Genomic DNA, 17,602 nt, shown 5'->3' with positions numbered 1-17,602 from the left:
AGTCTTCCCCCTTTGAATGTGCAAACCATTAATTCTAACTGCACAGAGCAGCATGGTTGTGTACATGCACTTGTACTGTAATTCATAACAATGCTGGAGAAAATAAAAAGATCATCTTAACTTCCACATCTGGACATGAGACAGTATCTTGAAAGTATCGTTGCGTAGAGACTTAGAAAGAGCTGATTAATATTACGTACTCAGGCAACAGAATAAAAGAATTGCAGCAACACGAAAAATCCAAAGAGAACAGCTGCTGCATATAAAATATATAAAAAATAAAGGAAAAGTACAAGCATTTTCAGTGGGACAGCACTATGTGGCTACCTCTTGCTTGAAACAACATTCATCATGGCAGACTTGTCAAACAAACAATTCTCTTCAAGATGTAAACAGCCATGGCACAGTAACAGTAAGCAAATAAGGCACTCTGAAGGATTTCAAGAGAAACTGTTCCTTAGAATTCGTTTACAGCCCAAGCAAATCCCCTTTCTTCAGCACAGTCCATTGAGAAAGGTGCATGAAACAGAAAGAAGACCAGAACAATTAGAGTTAAGGGATGAGAGAATGGAGAATGGTTTGGTAGGATGTCTGAATTTTACAGATTCCACATGCCTCTTGCTTCTCATCTGTGTGGGTAATACTTAATACTTCAAGTGTTACTGCCAATTCCCATACAGGTCTCACATCTGTTTGGTAGTTAAAACAGGTGTCCAAGCTGGCAGCTAACATCATTTTCTGAGATTATTCTGGGTCCGTTACATGGAAATGATTATAAATCACATGAATAGAAGCCTGAACATCATCAAACCCAGAGATAAACGTTCCAAAGGGACAAGAAGGCGAACAGTAGAAAAATCTGTAAAGGCACAATCTTCCAACTCACAGAATAAAACCCAACATCTTTAACTCACACATGACTGGAGACAGAACCAGACTCCCAGTATCACCATGGAAAAATGTATTTACAACAGTCAGCCCTTGACACCCTAAATAATGTTCTTTCAACTCACCTGAAAATAAGTTGCTTTTCTGTCAATTTTTTAAACAGTTTACTGTGCACAGTGGTTACCAGATTCTTTCCCTGTTTCCCGCTGCAAGGAATTTAAGTGCTTGCAGAACACATGAAATTGAAGAGCATCAATTTACCCAGTGCAAGAATGCACAGAGAATGCGGGACGAGAAGCAGCATTTTTTCTGCATTTACTTTGTTACCATAGTATTGCACATGCACTACCATATGCATAAAATGTGTAAGTTTTGCACTCCCTCCCCCATCCCTAACTTCAATACCATTTGCTAAAGGAAGATGTATAGATGATCACACTGCCTGAGGGTGGTTCTCTCCCAACCTAACAACTTGTGAATTTGAGGGCTAATTTGAAGCAGACTGAACAAAAAAAAAAAAAAAAAAAAAAAAAAGGTAGAGGTCAGTAATCTATTATGGTCTTACAAATTTGGCCAATTTAGACAACTGTGAGAAGATCCTACAGTGCTTCTGCCAAGCTGAGCAGAAGCTGCCGTGTGTTTTCCAGAGGAGAGAAGACTACCAGAGCTCTCTACTTCAGGCAAAGCTTTGGCGAGGATCTGACTGAACAAGGAAGAACCCAGCCATAAGACACCGATCCTTAGACAAACAAATGTAATTATTTCCGGCGCTCAAGAAATTGCCTGCTTCCATGCTCATAACTTTGAAGTGCAGAAGTTTACAGGGATCAAAGGGAAGGCTTTTGCATGTTTCTCTGCAGTGTCCCTATGAACATCCTGGTTTTGACTTCACCTCTCGGACCAGAGAGGCAAGAAATTTGTGAACTGAGAAAAGAGCTGTTTTGTTGGATGCACAGAATTTCAAAACAGTACCTCTGTCATTTCAGCAGAGCAAAATATAATATTCTACCACGAAAACAACATTATTGCAAAGGCTATCACTGTGTCACCTTAATTTTTGAGTGATGGCCAAAGAAAGATTACTTAGTCATAATCAAGAGGCATTAAATGCATGTACCTGTTGTAAAAAGTATTTTAAAATAAGCAATACAAATTAATACAGATGCTGCTTTTGCACAAAAGCAACACCCGTATTCAAAACAACTCTGTTAGGCACTACATAGCTGGAAGAGGACCAAATAACCAGTCCTTACATTTGAATCTACATAGCTAACGCAGTAGTCAACTGTGTCTGAAAACATCCAGAGAACACAAATAGAGCCACAGTAGATACATCCACCACTCACTGCACACGCAACAACAGTCTAACTTTATAAAGTCACAGTAACATTGCTATAGCAGTTAAGGTCATAATGCACAGCGACGGTATGTCATGCTTTTGAATATGAAGGAGATGTTTCAGATATATCCAGTTACTGCTACAGGAATAAAACAAGAATTGAAAAATTTCAGGACCTCAAGGAAGACAGTAAAAGCTATCACATTAGCCCTTTGAAGCACATCTATTTGCTCTCTCACATTGTGTGCACAACAGTGTGAATAATCTAGTAATTAGATTTCTGACCTATCAAAAGGACCATTTTATAGCTGAAGTATATAAATGAGAAGTGGTTGAGAATAGTGCCTGTAAATAAACTATTGCAATCTTTCTAAAATAATGAGGCCCTAAACTGTTGAAACAGCAGAAGTATTTCCATGAAATATTAATAATAAAGCAGTGTGACATGCTCAGAATTGATAATGAAAACAAGAAGCAAATGCACAATTAAGCAAATCCCTTCACAGGAAATCAGCTGTGAAGCACACATAAAAGTCACAGGACAGGTGAGACAGGCATTTCTTTCTGGACCCATCAAGCTCATTTGGTTGTTCTGTTTTCCTGGGACAGTCCCCACAGGTAGACAGGAGATGAAGCTGTGTAACCTCACCACTGCTTGCTGTGTCACTATCTGTGACACTGGGTGCGAAAATATGGTGGAAGAGGTGCTTGTACACAGCCACATCTCCTGTCCTCTGAGCATCGAAGGGGAAAACACGGTCCAGTAAAAGATAGACAAAGAGACAGTGTGGAAGAGAGCATGTCTCAAATGGCTTCTCTGTATTTCCCACTACAGAATGTTCATGTGAAAATACAAATATGCCAGACCGCGTTCAATATATACAGAAAAAATCTAGAAAAAAAGCCCCAAGCCATTTACACTACAATAGGTATTTCTGATTGGAAAGGTAATTTACAAAATGTTTCAACAGACTTCAACATAGGTAGGTATACGTGCTTGGACACTCTAAACCAGTCCATGCTGAAGCCTTGCAGGAATAAAGTAACACCCTGCCTTACTTTTTTACTTACTGTAAAGGTTTGGAAACATGAAGTAAGACGCTTTATAAACTTTGAACATTCCCCATGTCCCGAGATAAGTAATTAAAGACATTGTTTTGATTCACATGCTTTAATGCTAGTAAACAAGAACAAATAAACAGCTAATGCTCAGGGCTCATAACTGGAAAACAGAAAGTAGTTAAAGTTTCTTAGCTGTGGAAAGCTTTATCACTTTCCTGTTCTGTATGTGCTGTACACATATCCTACATTTTATAAATTGTTGTGTATATATTAGAGTTATTAAACAATTAACATAAAAACTGGAAGCAAGAAGAGTATAAATACAATGCTAGTACTTACCCTTATGTCTCCATTTACAGCTCTGGAAGTGTGATTAAATGCATGTGCGGGATCTTTGTTGTAAACTTTAAGGAAAGACCGGTCTTGAATATTCCTGGAATCAAAAGAATCAGCAATGATAACAGATGAAAGTAATTTTATTTGTTGCCTAAGAGTTTCAGGTAACAGACAAACATAGCAGGTCTGCAGCCGACCTATAAGAAAAACTCAAATGCCATAGCTTAGGCACACACAAACAAAAGTCTACTTTGATTCTCTTTCCCATGGGAAGTATCATTCTTTCACTACAAATCCACACCCATAAAAATTAGATAGTGTTAAGTTTCTTTCAAGGTCCTGCCACAGAGTGAAAGCACTTTGAAGACAATAGAGCTTCAACATTTACTCAGTGCTCAGAAGGATTTAGTTAATATTTACATGTTTTATTGTGTATGCAACCCACATGAATTTTTGCTATTCTAGGAAGAGAGAATAAAAAAGAAAACAGTCTTTCTAATTGCAATTAATCTTGAAGCAATTCCAATTAACAACTTGTTCACAGATCAGAAAAAATAAGCAAAAAATAAAAATGCAGCAGCAAATAAATTACTCCTCAAAACTTTATCTATTATAAAGTTGGGGTTTTAAGGAAAACACAAAAGCAGTTATGAAAACCAAATAAACAAGTAAAAGTTCTGATGAAATCTCCCACAGAAATGGTTTAGACAGAAAGCCCTGAGAATTTCTTTTGTTTAATTGAACACTTTGTCATTCATAAGTCCATTTTTAAACTATTGCATTTAGGAAAGAGCTAGATGACAGAAGTATTCTATTTTGTTTCAAAACCTACCTACCTTTTGTTAATTTTATGGCTTAGAAATTTGCACTGAACTCTGCTGATGTCTTGTTCACATTTCATCAGTAGCAAAGTCTCCAATCTACATTCACTCACATCCTTTCAAAACTGTGATTCCTTTCATTTCCCAGTAGTGATCTCTAGAGGATTGACTCACACCTGTGACTGAATTCCTTTCCTCCAGGTGCAGCTACAAGTCTACTGAACTGATGTTAATCACGAGGATTATCATTTAAAAATGAAGGAAAGGATGCTTGGGCAGGTCCAATTTCTTTCTTCCAATGTCATATTACAATCAGTGATTGCTTTGAATGGGTAGCTAGTCAGAACTTGTGCTGCTGTTGTAGATGTCAAGTAGTTATTAAAGAAACTCCACAGCTCAAGAGACAGATCAGTGTCTTCTGTTTAAGAACTGCAGGGCTGATGAGAAAGTTAGTATTTATGAGTGTTTACTTGTAGGCTGCATAGGAAAATAGCTACCTTGCGGCAAGTGCAAGTTCTTCAATTATTTATGGTAATATAAACTGTTTTCCATCTTACAAATGTGATCCTTCTGCACTGAGACTTGCGCCGGTAGTCTCAGTTACCATTTTCTGCCTCAGACTTAGAAATATGTTCTTTTTGATGCAAAGCTAACTCCTTCATTTTTAATTCAAGAAATGCAGTATTTTTCATTTAAATAAATTTTATCTGTTCCTTTTTTCACTCTGATGGCTATGAGATGGTACTTAACTAACTGGAGTTTTTTTTAAAAAAAGCATTCTCCATAAATACTTCTTGTAGGAACATGACATGTTAAAGTAAAACATTGCTGTAAGGCAAATCACCAAAATACTAGGCATTTGATCTCTGAAGTGAATTCTGTTTCACCTCATGTTGCTATCCTAAGATAAACACCACTGATAGCAGGTATATATTACTGTATATTCATAATTACTACTATTTGCATTACTGTAACTCCCAGATGCCCATGGCATGTTCAAAGGCCTCAATGATATGTGTGTGTTGTATCAACATCCTAGGAAAACAACCTCTTTACCTGCTTACAAGATGAGTATAAAACACAAAAGACAAAAAGATAGCTGCAGAAAGATAAGGGAACGCAAGGAGAGCATAGCCTCTCCAGGCTGAAGAGCAATAAGCAGATTCTGGCACCGTGGACACGCCCTGAATAGGGAATGCATGAGAAAGGGTGAAGGTGGGACTGGAAGAAGAGCAATACAGTGGCTTTGCAGATGTTTGTGGAGGACTCTTTCCAAGCACGACAGAAGGCTGCCTAAGGGGGAGCATGAAGGCACTTGTTGGAAAATTAAAGACATGTACAGTGAAAGTTGGCATTACTAGCCAAGTGGAAGCAGATGGCACTTGGTACTGGACAAGAAATGAAAAGTAGCATTGAAGTGGGCTTGAAGTGGCCCTCATAATGAAGACAAGTAGTTTTTATTTAATCAGATAGAGAAGATACAGTCAGAGGACAAGTGAAAAAACACGTGTGAAACAGTCTTTCTGACGATGTAGGAGAATAGCCTTTATTGCCTCCTTCGAATGAGTAGAGTGAACCTGCATCGAATGTCAGGAAAAGAACGCTACAACAGTTGATGTAAAAAAAAACTAGATGTTTAAAGCTGGCGTCAAAAAATGTTTAAAAGTTGATGATTTAGCCAAGTGTTTTATCACTACATGGTGTGAAATGAAAGGCTGCATCAGAGAGATGTTATGCAGAAAAAAAAATCTGAAAAAGTCAACAGTGACAGCAGAATCATGAACAAGATTAAGAAAACAACTGATTTGGGGGCACAAGTAGCAAGCAGTGCTTTATCCCCAAGGATTAAATAAGAAAAAATAATAAAGAAATATAAGAAAAGGAAATGGGATGGTCTAATGAAGAACATAATTTGATTTGAAACTAATGGTGCTTAAGACTGTTAGAAGAGAAGATCAAGATTTTCATTGGGGAAAAGAAGCAGGTTTACTACCACCCAGTTGCAGATGTTCACAGGGAAGACAATGACAGTTGAGCTAGTTTCACTGGCATGTATAGTTTTTCGTAGAAAAAAAAAGCAGAAAATCAGTGCTTGAGAATATGACCCCTCAAGCGATAACAGAAAGAGAAGAGAGAAACAGTAAGAAACTGGGGAAGAAATTAAGGGTGATCAAAGTTCCAAGAAGTAAGCAATGACTGTACACATCAGATATCTGAGAAAATAAGGGTGTAATGTTCACAAAAGCTAGCCAGTTGGTGACCTGAACAATCATAATGGAACAGTTAGGAACAAAAGACAGGTAGAAATTAAAAGAATAAAGCCCCAAGGAGGGTGGAAACGGGTCTAAGATTGACTGAACTGGAACAAGTAAACCTCCACCAGCAGTTATTGTATGTGATGGCTTAGTGAAGGAGAGAAAGGTGATGGGGTAGACAGTGGAGATTTACTTTGTGTGCAGAGAAAGTTTTGTTGGGAGGTACAGAAACATGTTTGCAATGTAAAGAGTAGGCACTATAATACAGCAAGACATTAATAAGACAAGGCAAAAGACGTGAGGCACAGAGGAAGATGAGTCAAGTGGAGAGCTTAGAGTCAATTGAAATGCTTGCGTATAAGGCAAGGAAGAAGGAAGACAACTGAAGGAAGAGATGGCAAGCAAAGAAGAGGAAAATTATACTTTTCATCTGTTCTCTGTGGGGAGACACTGTGTAAAGGTCATGTGAAAGAGTAAGGAACAGAAAAGGAGAAAACATAGAAATCATTAAAAGATGTTAAAAATGCTACCAGTACTGCATTCTTTGGACTCCAGTAAGCTAGAATTATTGAAGTTTCCTTACTGAGGAGCGTGGTAGCTGAAGGGGGGCGTTTGGTTATAGAGGAAGTCAGCTGGAATATGGCATTTCCTCTAGAAATGATCTACAATACAGGCATAGGGAGGAAGGAGAGAGTGAGCTATGCTTGATTCTGGCAGAGTGATGCTTGCAGTGGGAAGAAAGGTGGAGTGGAGTGGTATTAAGATAATGAACAATGGCAATACTGGGGCAGGGAGGGGATGAAGTCATAAACTGTTAGTCTGAAACTCAAGGGAAGATGGAGTGATAAAGTGGAAAGAGCTGATGGGCCAGACTACAGCTGGCAATAAGGCACTCAGCAACAGAAACATTGTAACACCTATCTTGATTTAATCACTTGATCAGATATAGGGAATAGATTACTTGAAGTATAAGAAACTTGAGAACATGATGAATGAGGATATAAAAATCAGATGGGGCTTAAAACTGGAGCAACAGTGGCCAAACTATGCTGTGGAAGACTGCTAAGCAAGAAAGATTAAAAAAAGAAAACAAACCAGAAACTGAAATCCATGAAGCTGGTTGATGACAAGACACTGGAAAGAGACTGAGGAAAGGAAGACAGAGGAGAAAAAGTGAGGTGCAATACGGTTCAAAGACTAGAAAGAAGAGTAATGGGGGAATCTGAAGTGGCAGTACTAGAAAAACCCCAACTTGTGCCCAGGTCAAGTAATCTCCAGAAGAAACGAGGCACTAGTAGGTAATGCACTTCCCTTACTTTCACATCATTTTCCTGCACTAGAGTTTGACTGGCAGAAAGGAAACATCTTTTCTACTTTCTTCTCCATTCCTTTAAGGTCTTCTGTCCATTTGTTTTACATCATAGCTTCTAGCGAGAAGGATGGCACAAAAGCATACCGTATCTGCCCTGAGCAGTTCTTAGTGCAACATGCCTGTAGTATCTTAGTAGTCTTAGAGTTTTGTTATGGCACCATTTAAGACTTGGTACATCCCCTAAGAATCTGATCCTTTTGCTTGAAGAACACAGACATGACTAACAGATGACAGAAAGAATCTTCCAGATGTTAGCCAGAGACCGAACTCAGAAGGAGAGAAGGAAAGAGACTGCATCAGTTACTGCATCCTGACATCAAAAGGAAGGTGGTGAGGCTGCTGCAGCAGTGGTCACCAATGCTACAAATCCTTGGCAGTGTAAGAGAATAAATAATTAAAAGTGTTGTGAGGACATCAGTAACATTCATTTTTGAAACTTCAGGCTCACCTGGAGATTTTGCTCTGCTAGAAAAAAGCTGTATTTTCTGTAAGTTTTTGTGTTCAGTATGTTAAATATTTATGTCTCACCAAAAATGCAATAAAATATTAAATATGAGAACCTGCATGAATTGTATGTATCTGTGAATGAGATACACCATTCATGAATGGCTTGTGCAACAGATGTTGCACCTACAGCTCAAGGCAATGCCAGATCAAGCCTCCCATATTACTCAGATATCACTGAACAGGCTTTTAAGTGTCAAGCCTCTATCTGTTAGATACTTATCAGCTCCACACCTTTTTAATCTTTAAGTGCACTGCATAAAACAAAACAAAACATCACCAACAACAAAAGAAATCCAAAACCCAACAGCTGTAATTCCTCTTACACTTACCTCACATCACACAGTTCATAGTATATGTTTCTGCTCTCATCCTTGATGTAAATGGCCACACTAGGCGATTCTAGCATTTTCATTGTCAGCTGCTGGGGGAAGGCACTTACAAAAAGGGCACGAATTGTGTCTGTGCTAGTGATTTCATTTGGCATCCTCAGCTGCTTTGTTTCATCTCCATACTGAAGATATAAAACACCTACAAGCAAAATAAAATAGGAAATTACTATTCATATGTGCACATAAATGATCTGATCTTCCAAGTCCATGTGGAACACAGCTCAAGCCCATATAGAGGACAGAAAAATCAACTCACAATCTTTGCACATAAAGCAAATAGAATGTTTTTTCAACACAGGATAGGAGTAGAGTACCACACTTTGCTGAGAAGCCTATTTTTACTGTTCTTAGATAAATCAGAAGTTTACTTCAAGAAGGCTACTGGAAAATTCCAAATGCAGTATGTCTGCTCTACAACGGAAGGTGTGGGTAAATCAAAAGGTACTTTTATTTTTAAAGCAGTTGAGAAAGACCTTCACCATTTTATACTCAGTTTCCCTTAAACAAAAGTTTTGTGTCTTAGCCTCGTGCTTACCCAACAAATCCCCTCCAGAAAACAGACTTCCATTTTAGCACTAGTAATTTTATATTCATAATTCAATTTGCTGGCATTATATGGTATAAAGTCCTAGGTGAAACTCCCAGCAGGAGTAAAACTAAGGTCATACACAAACAATTTCAGATCCTTTCAGTTTTGTAGCTGTGTTAATAGGCATCCTTAGCACTCGGGGAGAAACAAGAGTGATCTTAGATGCTGAAATGCAAAATGTGGACATTCTTAATCAATAAAGACAAAAAGTACATAGCTACAAGGACTGCTTTAAAAGTAATGTCTCCTATTGGCCCACAACATCAGAGGCAGATGTTGGTGGTATGGCAGTAGAGGTGAAACTTCCCACCAATATCCCATTACATTTTGTTGCCATGTGACAGATGGCAGCAGAAGGGCAGTCTGACATCTGACATGGAAGTGAGTGTGAAGCAAAGGTGTAGAACTGAATTCCTCCATGTGGAAAAAGTTGCACCCACTGGCATTCACAGACACTTGCTGAACACATATGGAGACCAAACAGTGGATGTGAGATGTGAGCTTAGTGCATTTCAGTAGTGGTGACAGTGACAGTGGGTCAAATCCACTGGTGCAGATTTTTACAAGCACAGCATGCAGATTCTTGTTCATCACTCGTAAAAAATGCATAGCTAATGATGGTGACCATGGTGAAGTATTCTGTTTTACAGCTGAGAATTTGCTATATCAAATACTGTTATTGTGCTCCTTGTATCTTCTGTAGTTTCCATGGAAATAAATGTGAGGCATTACTTTTGGAGCAGCCTACACAGCTATTACAGAAACATCAGCAGTGAATTCACTGTCACTCATGTAGGTACAAGCAAGGCAGTTTTACACCACCTAGTCTGGATGCTGCTAGCATGTAATGGCAGATGCAGAGCATTCAAACTTAACTACTGCCACGTCCTTACTACATTTTCAGGCAGACTCTGGAGCCTGAGTGGAGCTCTGTGCTGCCACGCCTCTGCCAACAACAACTGCAGGTAGACTAGAACTAGGCATGGTACTTTACATAAACTGAATTCACCACGATAATTGCAGCATAGGTGCACCATATGCTGTTGACATGGTGAATACAAACAGCAGGGGTGGGAATACAAACAGGAAGGTTAGGAGCTCAAGATCCTCAATGCTGTTACCAACAGTTATCACCCAATCACTAGACGTGGGTGGTTACACGTTCTCAGTTGAAAGTCATCAACAATGGGATTGGCAGTCCTGAGCTCCAGACACTGATCAAAAGCAATAGGAACAACTAGAGTCCTAGAATGTAAAGGCATACAGCGAGAACAGAAGATACTTTAATCTAAGATGTGCTTTCCTTTCTCTTAGTCTTTAGTATTTGTCACTTACACTGTCCAAAATTGCTGTACAGTAATGAACACATACCCATTATGTACAATCAGTTGGTAAGTAATTGTGCTCACAGCTAGGAAAGATTAATTTTTTAAGAATTCTTAACAAACTACTCAATATCGCTCAATAATTTAATATTAGGCTCCTCTATAAAACAGACTGTTTTTCCTTTATCAAAATTGCAGTCAGATCCTCTAGGAATTCAAATATAAACTTCCATTTTCCTGCAGCTGAAAAAAACTGTTTCAGACAGAAATTTTCCTGAAAATTTTGGATGGCAATGTATCATGAGTTATTAAACAATTTATTTATTTTTAATTTGAGGCATCATTCACATCTCTATGTTCTTCTAAGGTAAAAATGGCTTTTTAGTGTTTATTCAAATAAACGCTACAGTGAAACATTTTAAGAATTTGGAACTAACTGCATTTTAATACCACATGTTTTCAATGACTGTATGTAATTAATTGCTCCAAGAACATACACCTATTCATTTGTGATTATAGATTTTGACTTAGGCAGAATACAAGGAATGTTCAATGTTTTATTACTGGAAGTTTTCTTGGATTAAACAGCAAAAAACTGTATTTTGAATAAAAAAACAGACTTCACCTTTAGCTTTGCAAGTGTGTGTAACTCTCTTCTCTGCCTAGTTTGAGCATTTGTACAGAATGCAGAAAATGCTATTTTTGCATATTAGGCCAATAAATCCCTTCTGAACATTGAGCTACTGAAAACATTACACAGCATAAATGGTAGAGTTGAAAATCTTTCTCATTCACAAGTATGACTTATTTAGAAAAGTCTTGACTCTGCCTGTCCTCAAATATTTCCACAAAATACTGATCCAAAACAGCATTACAGTTATCTTCGATTTTCAAAACAAACATGCATGCTATCCAAAAAGATCCTGACTTTGAATAGAGATCTTTAACATACAATTCAGAGAAATGTTTTGACCACAGTATTACTGTAGGGGTAAAACACACTGTCAAAGGCATAATAAATTCTCCTTTCCTTACTCTCTCTCAAATCAGAAGTTCTTTAAATAATCTACTGCCTACCCTCTTGAGGTGTCTAATATGCTTCATGACATAGTGATGCTTTAGTGCATTTCCTATTTGACAAAACTAACTGCTTAGTCTTACAAACCCAGTTTCAGCACGATGGGATAAAGAGACTTTAAAATGCATTGTTTTAAGTAATTGATATTAGTCTTCTCACACACATTGCTGGGCTGAAACTTTGAACTCTAGCAATATCCCCATGGCCAACTTCATAGAAGCTGCTGGAGCTTTGAGGTATGTTTTACTTTCAGCTAAAATATTACTCCCTTGGAGAATTAAAGCAAGAAATAGAATATAACTCTGGTACAGGTTCTATTAGGGCACAAGTCAGCAAAGGTACTGGAAAGAATGCTAAACAAAAGAGATGTTAATGTCTTTGTATACTGTGCAAGTCCTCTTGAACTTATGCTTCTGTCACAGTAGATTTACCTGACACACAAAGATTATGCTGAGTTTTAAACAACACACACCAAACTGGACTATTACATGCCCTGCTACTCTAGGAAGAAAGGTAACAACAGCGTGCATGAGGATCTGCACCATGAAACTCTGCAAAGCCCAGGTCCGTCCATGCTGCACTGCCACCTCAGGGTATTCCCAGATGCTGCCAGGCCTGGGCTTTTCTACACCCACAGGGCAAACTGCAGTGGTAGGCTTCCCTGTTCTTAGTGCTGGGATAACTTAGGTTAAGAAACACCTTTGGAATTTCTGATTGCTCTTCATCCTCTATGAAATGGGCTACAGCATGAAACACAGGCTGTAGCAAAAAACATTTATGTATAAGCTAGGCCTTAGAAACTTAAACCCCTTTACAAATTGCTTCACAAAATTCCTGTTAACAGAAAAGTATGTTTTATAAAAGGGGAAATTCACTCGAGAGGTGAAAGACCATTTTCAAATACAGCTCACAAGCATACAATTCAGATCTTCTGATGATCATGCTACACACCACATGATCACCTTTCCCTTCCCAGCATACAGAGGTCTTTCAAAGCCAAACCACTTTCTGCTCCTCCCTTTAGGAAGGGTCGATGACAGAAGGACACGCAAAATAGTCTTTTCCCTCAGGGTTCATCTATGTGCAAAGCAGAGTGTACTATGTGGTGCAGTGTTAACCTGCTTTACATAGGCCAAGTCACACGAATGTGGTAACTACTCAAGTGTTGGGTGAAGAGAGTGCCCAGAACAGCCCCTGTGAGCCTTCAGTTCAGCTAGCACAGCTCTGGGGACTGCCCACGTTGCAACTATGGCTCCTAGAGCCACAGCAGAGCCTTAGCAGGGAGCTGGGCTCAGATACTGCTGCTGGCGCTGTAGCAAGGGTTGTGGAATCCACCGAGCCATTGAGGAAGCTTACATTATGGTGAACCATCCCTGAACTCGTGAATCCAGGAGGTCTACAGGGCAAGGAGCTATACCATACTCATAGCAGCAAGCTCCTAACTCCTTGGTTACAAGTGGTAAAGGCTTATTTCCTATGGAAAAAAGTAATGCTACACAAGCACCATGACACCACCCAGCTCACATCTCTCAGCACCATCATCTAATCCACAGCGCTGACCTAATCCAGACCAAACATCATATATCATGGTTTTACTGCTAGAAATGACCCCAGAAATGGGCAGCTGAAAGCTAGTTTGAGGATGCTTAGAAGAGCTTTAACTACAACTGGCTTTTATTTACAGAGCAGGAATTATGTCTACAAATTGATTATTTTTGAGAGAAAACCATGGAGCATTCAACAGTAAAGAAAAGTTAAATACCTGACAGATCAAGAATAAGTTAACAAACATGATTAAATAATCTTCTAGGACCTTTACAAATACCAATTAATTCTCTCACACAATAAATTTTAAATGGTAAAATACTGCTATGCTCACAATCAAGTAAACAAAACCAAGGCAAAGCAGTTAAGTAACTTCTCAGTGCTGTGAAAGAAAATACAGTCAAAGCTTGCACTGGTGTCAATTGGTTTATTTCCTGAGAAGCCACAAGAAACTCATCACCCAGGTGAGACATCTTGCAAATTTCTGTACTGAAAATCCGACATCCAGTAACATCTTATTCCATGGGCTCCCACCTGAAGAGATGTATTAATGTATTTGGCTGATGCTTGTTGCTGTGTGCTAATGCATTTAAACTTTCCCACAGTTACGGAAATCAGTGGCATGAACAAGGCACTGTTAATTGTCTTTTGGCGCAGCCACTCTATTTAACCTCTGGAAATTTTGCACCCAATCTGAAAGTTTCAAATAATTAGTAAAGGTGGTTGGAATAAAGCAATCAAAAGCTGGATGCACTGACAGCTTAAATCAAAGGTGTAAAGGTAGGTATTAATAAAATGCGAAAAATATGTATGGAAAACCTCTAGGACTTGTTGAGTAACAGCTAATTGGATAAATTAGCAAAGAAAGCTTTATCTTAAGGAGAAAAATTATAGAGTACATGGTGAGCAAATACAGTAAGAATTGCCAGAAATCAAGATGAGTTATGTTTTCAAAAGTAAACTAAATAGCATAGAGTCAAGGTTTGGTACAGTTGTCATTACATTGGTTTTACTCTTTACCCTCTTTACCTAACCATCATTTAACCATATGTTTGTGAGACAGTGGACAGCCTTTGCCTTTACATGCTGGTTTAACTTGATCTTCTACCAAACAGCCACTGAGTCACTGACTCCATTTGCACTTTCACACTGAAGTCAGCAGCAATGCCAAGAGCAGAACTGAGAAAATGAACCCATGTTTGTTTCTGTTGAGACCTGTATCAATCTTAAACTCTAAGGATAACTTCTAAAATCTTGATGATGACTATTTCTGTTGGAACATTTCAGGGCTATCCAGAGAAGATCACAATAAAGACTGTTAAACATTTCCTCAAAAACAGGATAACAATTTTTTAAACTACAGCACCAAGATCATTCCAGTTTTCCTTTTGTTTATCTTTGACACAATTATAAAATATAAAACCAAGAGTGGCACAGGCCATATTGTTCTTCCCTCACTATCAGATAAAAAAAAGATAACATGAAGTTGGTATCCTTATTGACAAATTCTGCAAAAGTTATCCAGGTACAAATTTATTCCAGTAACACTTCTAAGCACTGTGGAAGAATCTCCTCCACAGCGGTTCTTTCTTTCCACACCCACAAGACTTCTCTCTCTTATTTCACCACATACATTTTCTACTAGTCTGAGGTCATTGCCACGACCCTTGTGGTATTTCTAGCCTGAAGCTCTCATATTAGTTTCCATTAGTTACTCCCTGCTGAAAATGTATCTTCCATGACCATAATGTGTCTATAAATATTCTTAGCTGTCTTCAAGTACTAAGAAAATCAAAAAGTACATCTTTTCCTGAAATAAAAGAAATTACTTATTTGATATAATTTTATTCCCAAGTAACCTCTAGAGTTTTGCTCAAGGTATTAAGTTATTTGCATCAATTTTAATAAAAACAGGAACTGTTGAATTTAGTCCCGTAGTACTTCTCACTGCCGTTTCATCCTTGGTTGCTATCTACTGCAACTTGCTGTAATTCTGCAATATACTTACTACCTAGTGAAAAAAAAAAAACCCAGGGAGAATTAGTTACAGATCATTTCAATCAAAGTGGTGTGAGAGATGAAGAATTTTAAGTGTCACTCAAATATAAGCACTTTACTACAAATAAACACATTTAGCTGGCAAAGAATAAAAAGCTAAAAAATTCCGAAAGACAACTGACAACATTCTTTATCAAGGGAAAACTTGTATTTGTTCTATCTGATCGCAGGAAAATAGGAAATTACCTATTGGCAAAAGAGACTGTCTATGTCAGCAGCCTGTCAAGTGCAGACAGTTATTTTGGTAATCTACAGAGTTTGGGGAAAATTTTGATTTAACCCATTTTGCCAGGTGGAAAACAATGATCTGACAGATGACTTTTGGATAATAATTGCATCTAAGCCTCTGCTCTTGCCAGAATAGCTCCACTGACCAGCAAAATGACTTTTTCATACTCCTAACTTATAAAAAGATGCCAGTAAACTTGGAGGAACACAGAAAGCCCATGATATTTAATGACCGAACATGAAGAAACTGATGACTGAACAACTCAATGAGATGAACTAGGAAGTCAATGCATCCCAGAGCTATTTTTAAGAGGGACCACAAGCTTTGCCATGCAATACTGACAGACTCCAATTCACACTCACCAAACAGTTTAGTGTAGCAAAACCAGAGCAATACACACAAACAGGAGCAGGACTTTCGTATCAGGGTGTAGCAGCTGTGCTGCTTTTGTTGACCAGAAGCTGAGCCTCTGGCCTCTGCAGAAGCTGTGAGCCCTGGCCAGCCGGCTCCCAGCCAGAGGTAGCAATCTAGTATAGCTTCAGAGCATGTGTCTGCCAAAGGCTACACAGACACATTAAGCATTTGTGGACACCATAAGCAAGAGTTCTATGTAGTGATGCTTTTACTTTTAACTTTTAAAGAGGCAATAGCCAAAAAAAAAAAAAAAAAAAAAAAGACAAGAAAACATTAAACTTCCTGTAATCCTACAATCATAGAATGGCCTAGGTTGAAAAGGACCTCAAAGATCATCTAGATTCAACCTCCCTGCCAAACCTGGCAGGGTTGCTCTTTCCCTAGAAAAAACAGAGAGCCAGATGGTGGCTGCTTGCATTTCCTTCCACCTATATCAAGAACTCATTATTTGAGTGGTAGCTGCTACTTATAAAGCCTCTTTTTTAGTACTAAACCATGTAGAAGTTATGTGTTCAAGGGCAGAATCTGACCATCTAATTCCTCCATATTCACAGGCCATACATGATTGGTTGTTCCACCACATTTAACAAATCCTCCATGTTAACTACAGGACTTGTTTTCAGTACTCAATTTCCAAAGAGTTCTCTGCTGTCAGTAGCAAGTTCAGGGGCTGAGCAACCAGCATGTAAGAGCATGTTTGGTTCTCATATCACACCAGAAATCCATGTCTATAGTCCTAACAAGAATTTGACTTCTTCTGTCATTAAGGCCTACGTTTAAATAGGATCTTGGACTAGCAAACTTAGCAAAAAGTCAGTTTACTGGGGTCATTTCAGTTTGCTATTACCTTTTTCATACTAATGGAGCCAAAACTGGAGGTAATACTCAATGTACAATCTCACAAATACCAATAAGAAGGGTCTATGTTTCTGTTCATATAGCCATTTATGTAGTTTTCACTGCTGGCCTATAGCCATTTCATTGCTAGACCCAAAGTTCTCTCTGCAAAGCTGCTCCCAAAGCAATCTGTTCCCTCCCTATGCTTTGTTGCATTTGCATTCCCCTTTGCTGAGCATCACAGGGTTCCTGCTAGCTCAGTTCTCTGGCTCACTGGGGTTCCAGTGAGTGGCAGGCTGATTCTCCAACACACTGAAAGGTCTCCCATGGTTAGTGTTAACTCAGACCCTGACCCTGGTTCATTCCATCTCAACAGCCAGTTTGCTGTTACAAATTACTGTCCCCAGAGCCCACTCCTGAGGAAGACCATTCAAAACAAGCCACCAGCTGGACATGGAAATATTAAACCCTATCCATCTTGAAGGCTACCTCTTTCTCCCCAGTGTGGCTATAATGATGCAGTAATGGGTGTGTGAAAACCTTTAAAATCTTTTCTAA

General features: G+C 38.6%; 1 protein-coding gene across 16 annotated transcripts in view; it reads right to left on the bottom strand.

Annotated features, from left to right (window-relative positions):
* Positions 1-17,602, bottom strand: part of KIAA1217 (KIAA1217 ortholog) — a 349,470-nt gene that overhangs the window by 75,001 nt on the left and 256,867 nt on the right. For all 16 annotated transcript variants that reach the window (XR_006181754.1, XM_042888183.1, XM_042888190.1 and 13 more), the window contains 2 exons: positions 8,910-9,108; positions 3,629-3,722 (listed from right to left, as the gene is read on the bottom strand). Coding sequence is in view for 15 of the 16 variants with exons in the window: in XM_042888183.1 (XP_042744117.1) it covers positions 3,629-3,722; positions 8,910-9,108 (293 nt within the window). In the remaining variant the exon portion in view is untranslated. The remainder of the gene's footprint in view (positions 1-3,628; positions 3,723-8,909; positions 9,109-17,602) is intronic.

This window comes from Lagopus leucura, unplaced genomic scaffold (genome assembly GCF_019238085.1).
Source record: "Lagopus leucura isolate 7727_CA_CO unplaced genomic scaffold, USGS_WTPT01 Super-Scaffold_100157, whole genome shotgun sequence".
NCBI lineage: Eukaryota > Metazoa > Chordata > Aves > Galliformes > Phasianidae > Lagopus > Lagopus leucura.
Note: the sequence above shows the minus strand (reverse complement) of the source record. Positions and strands in the feature narration are given on the sequence as shown.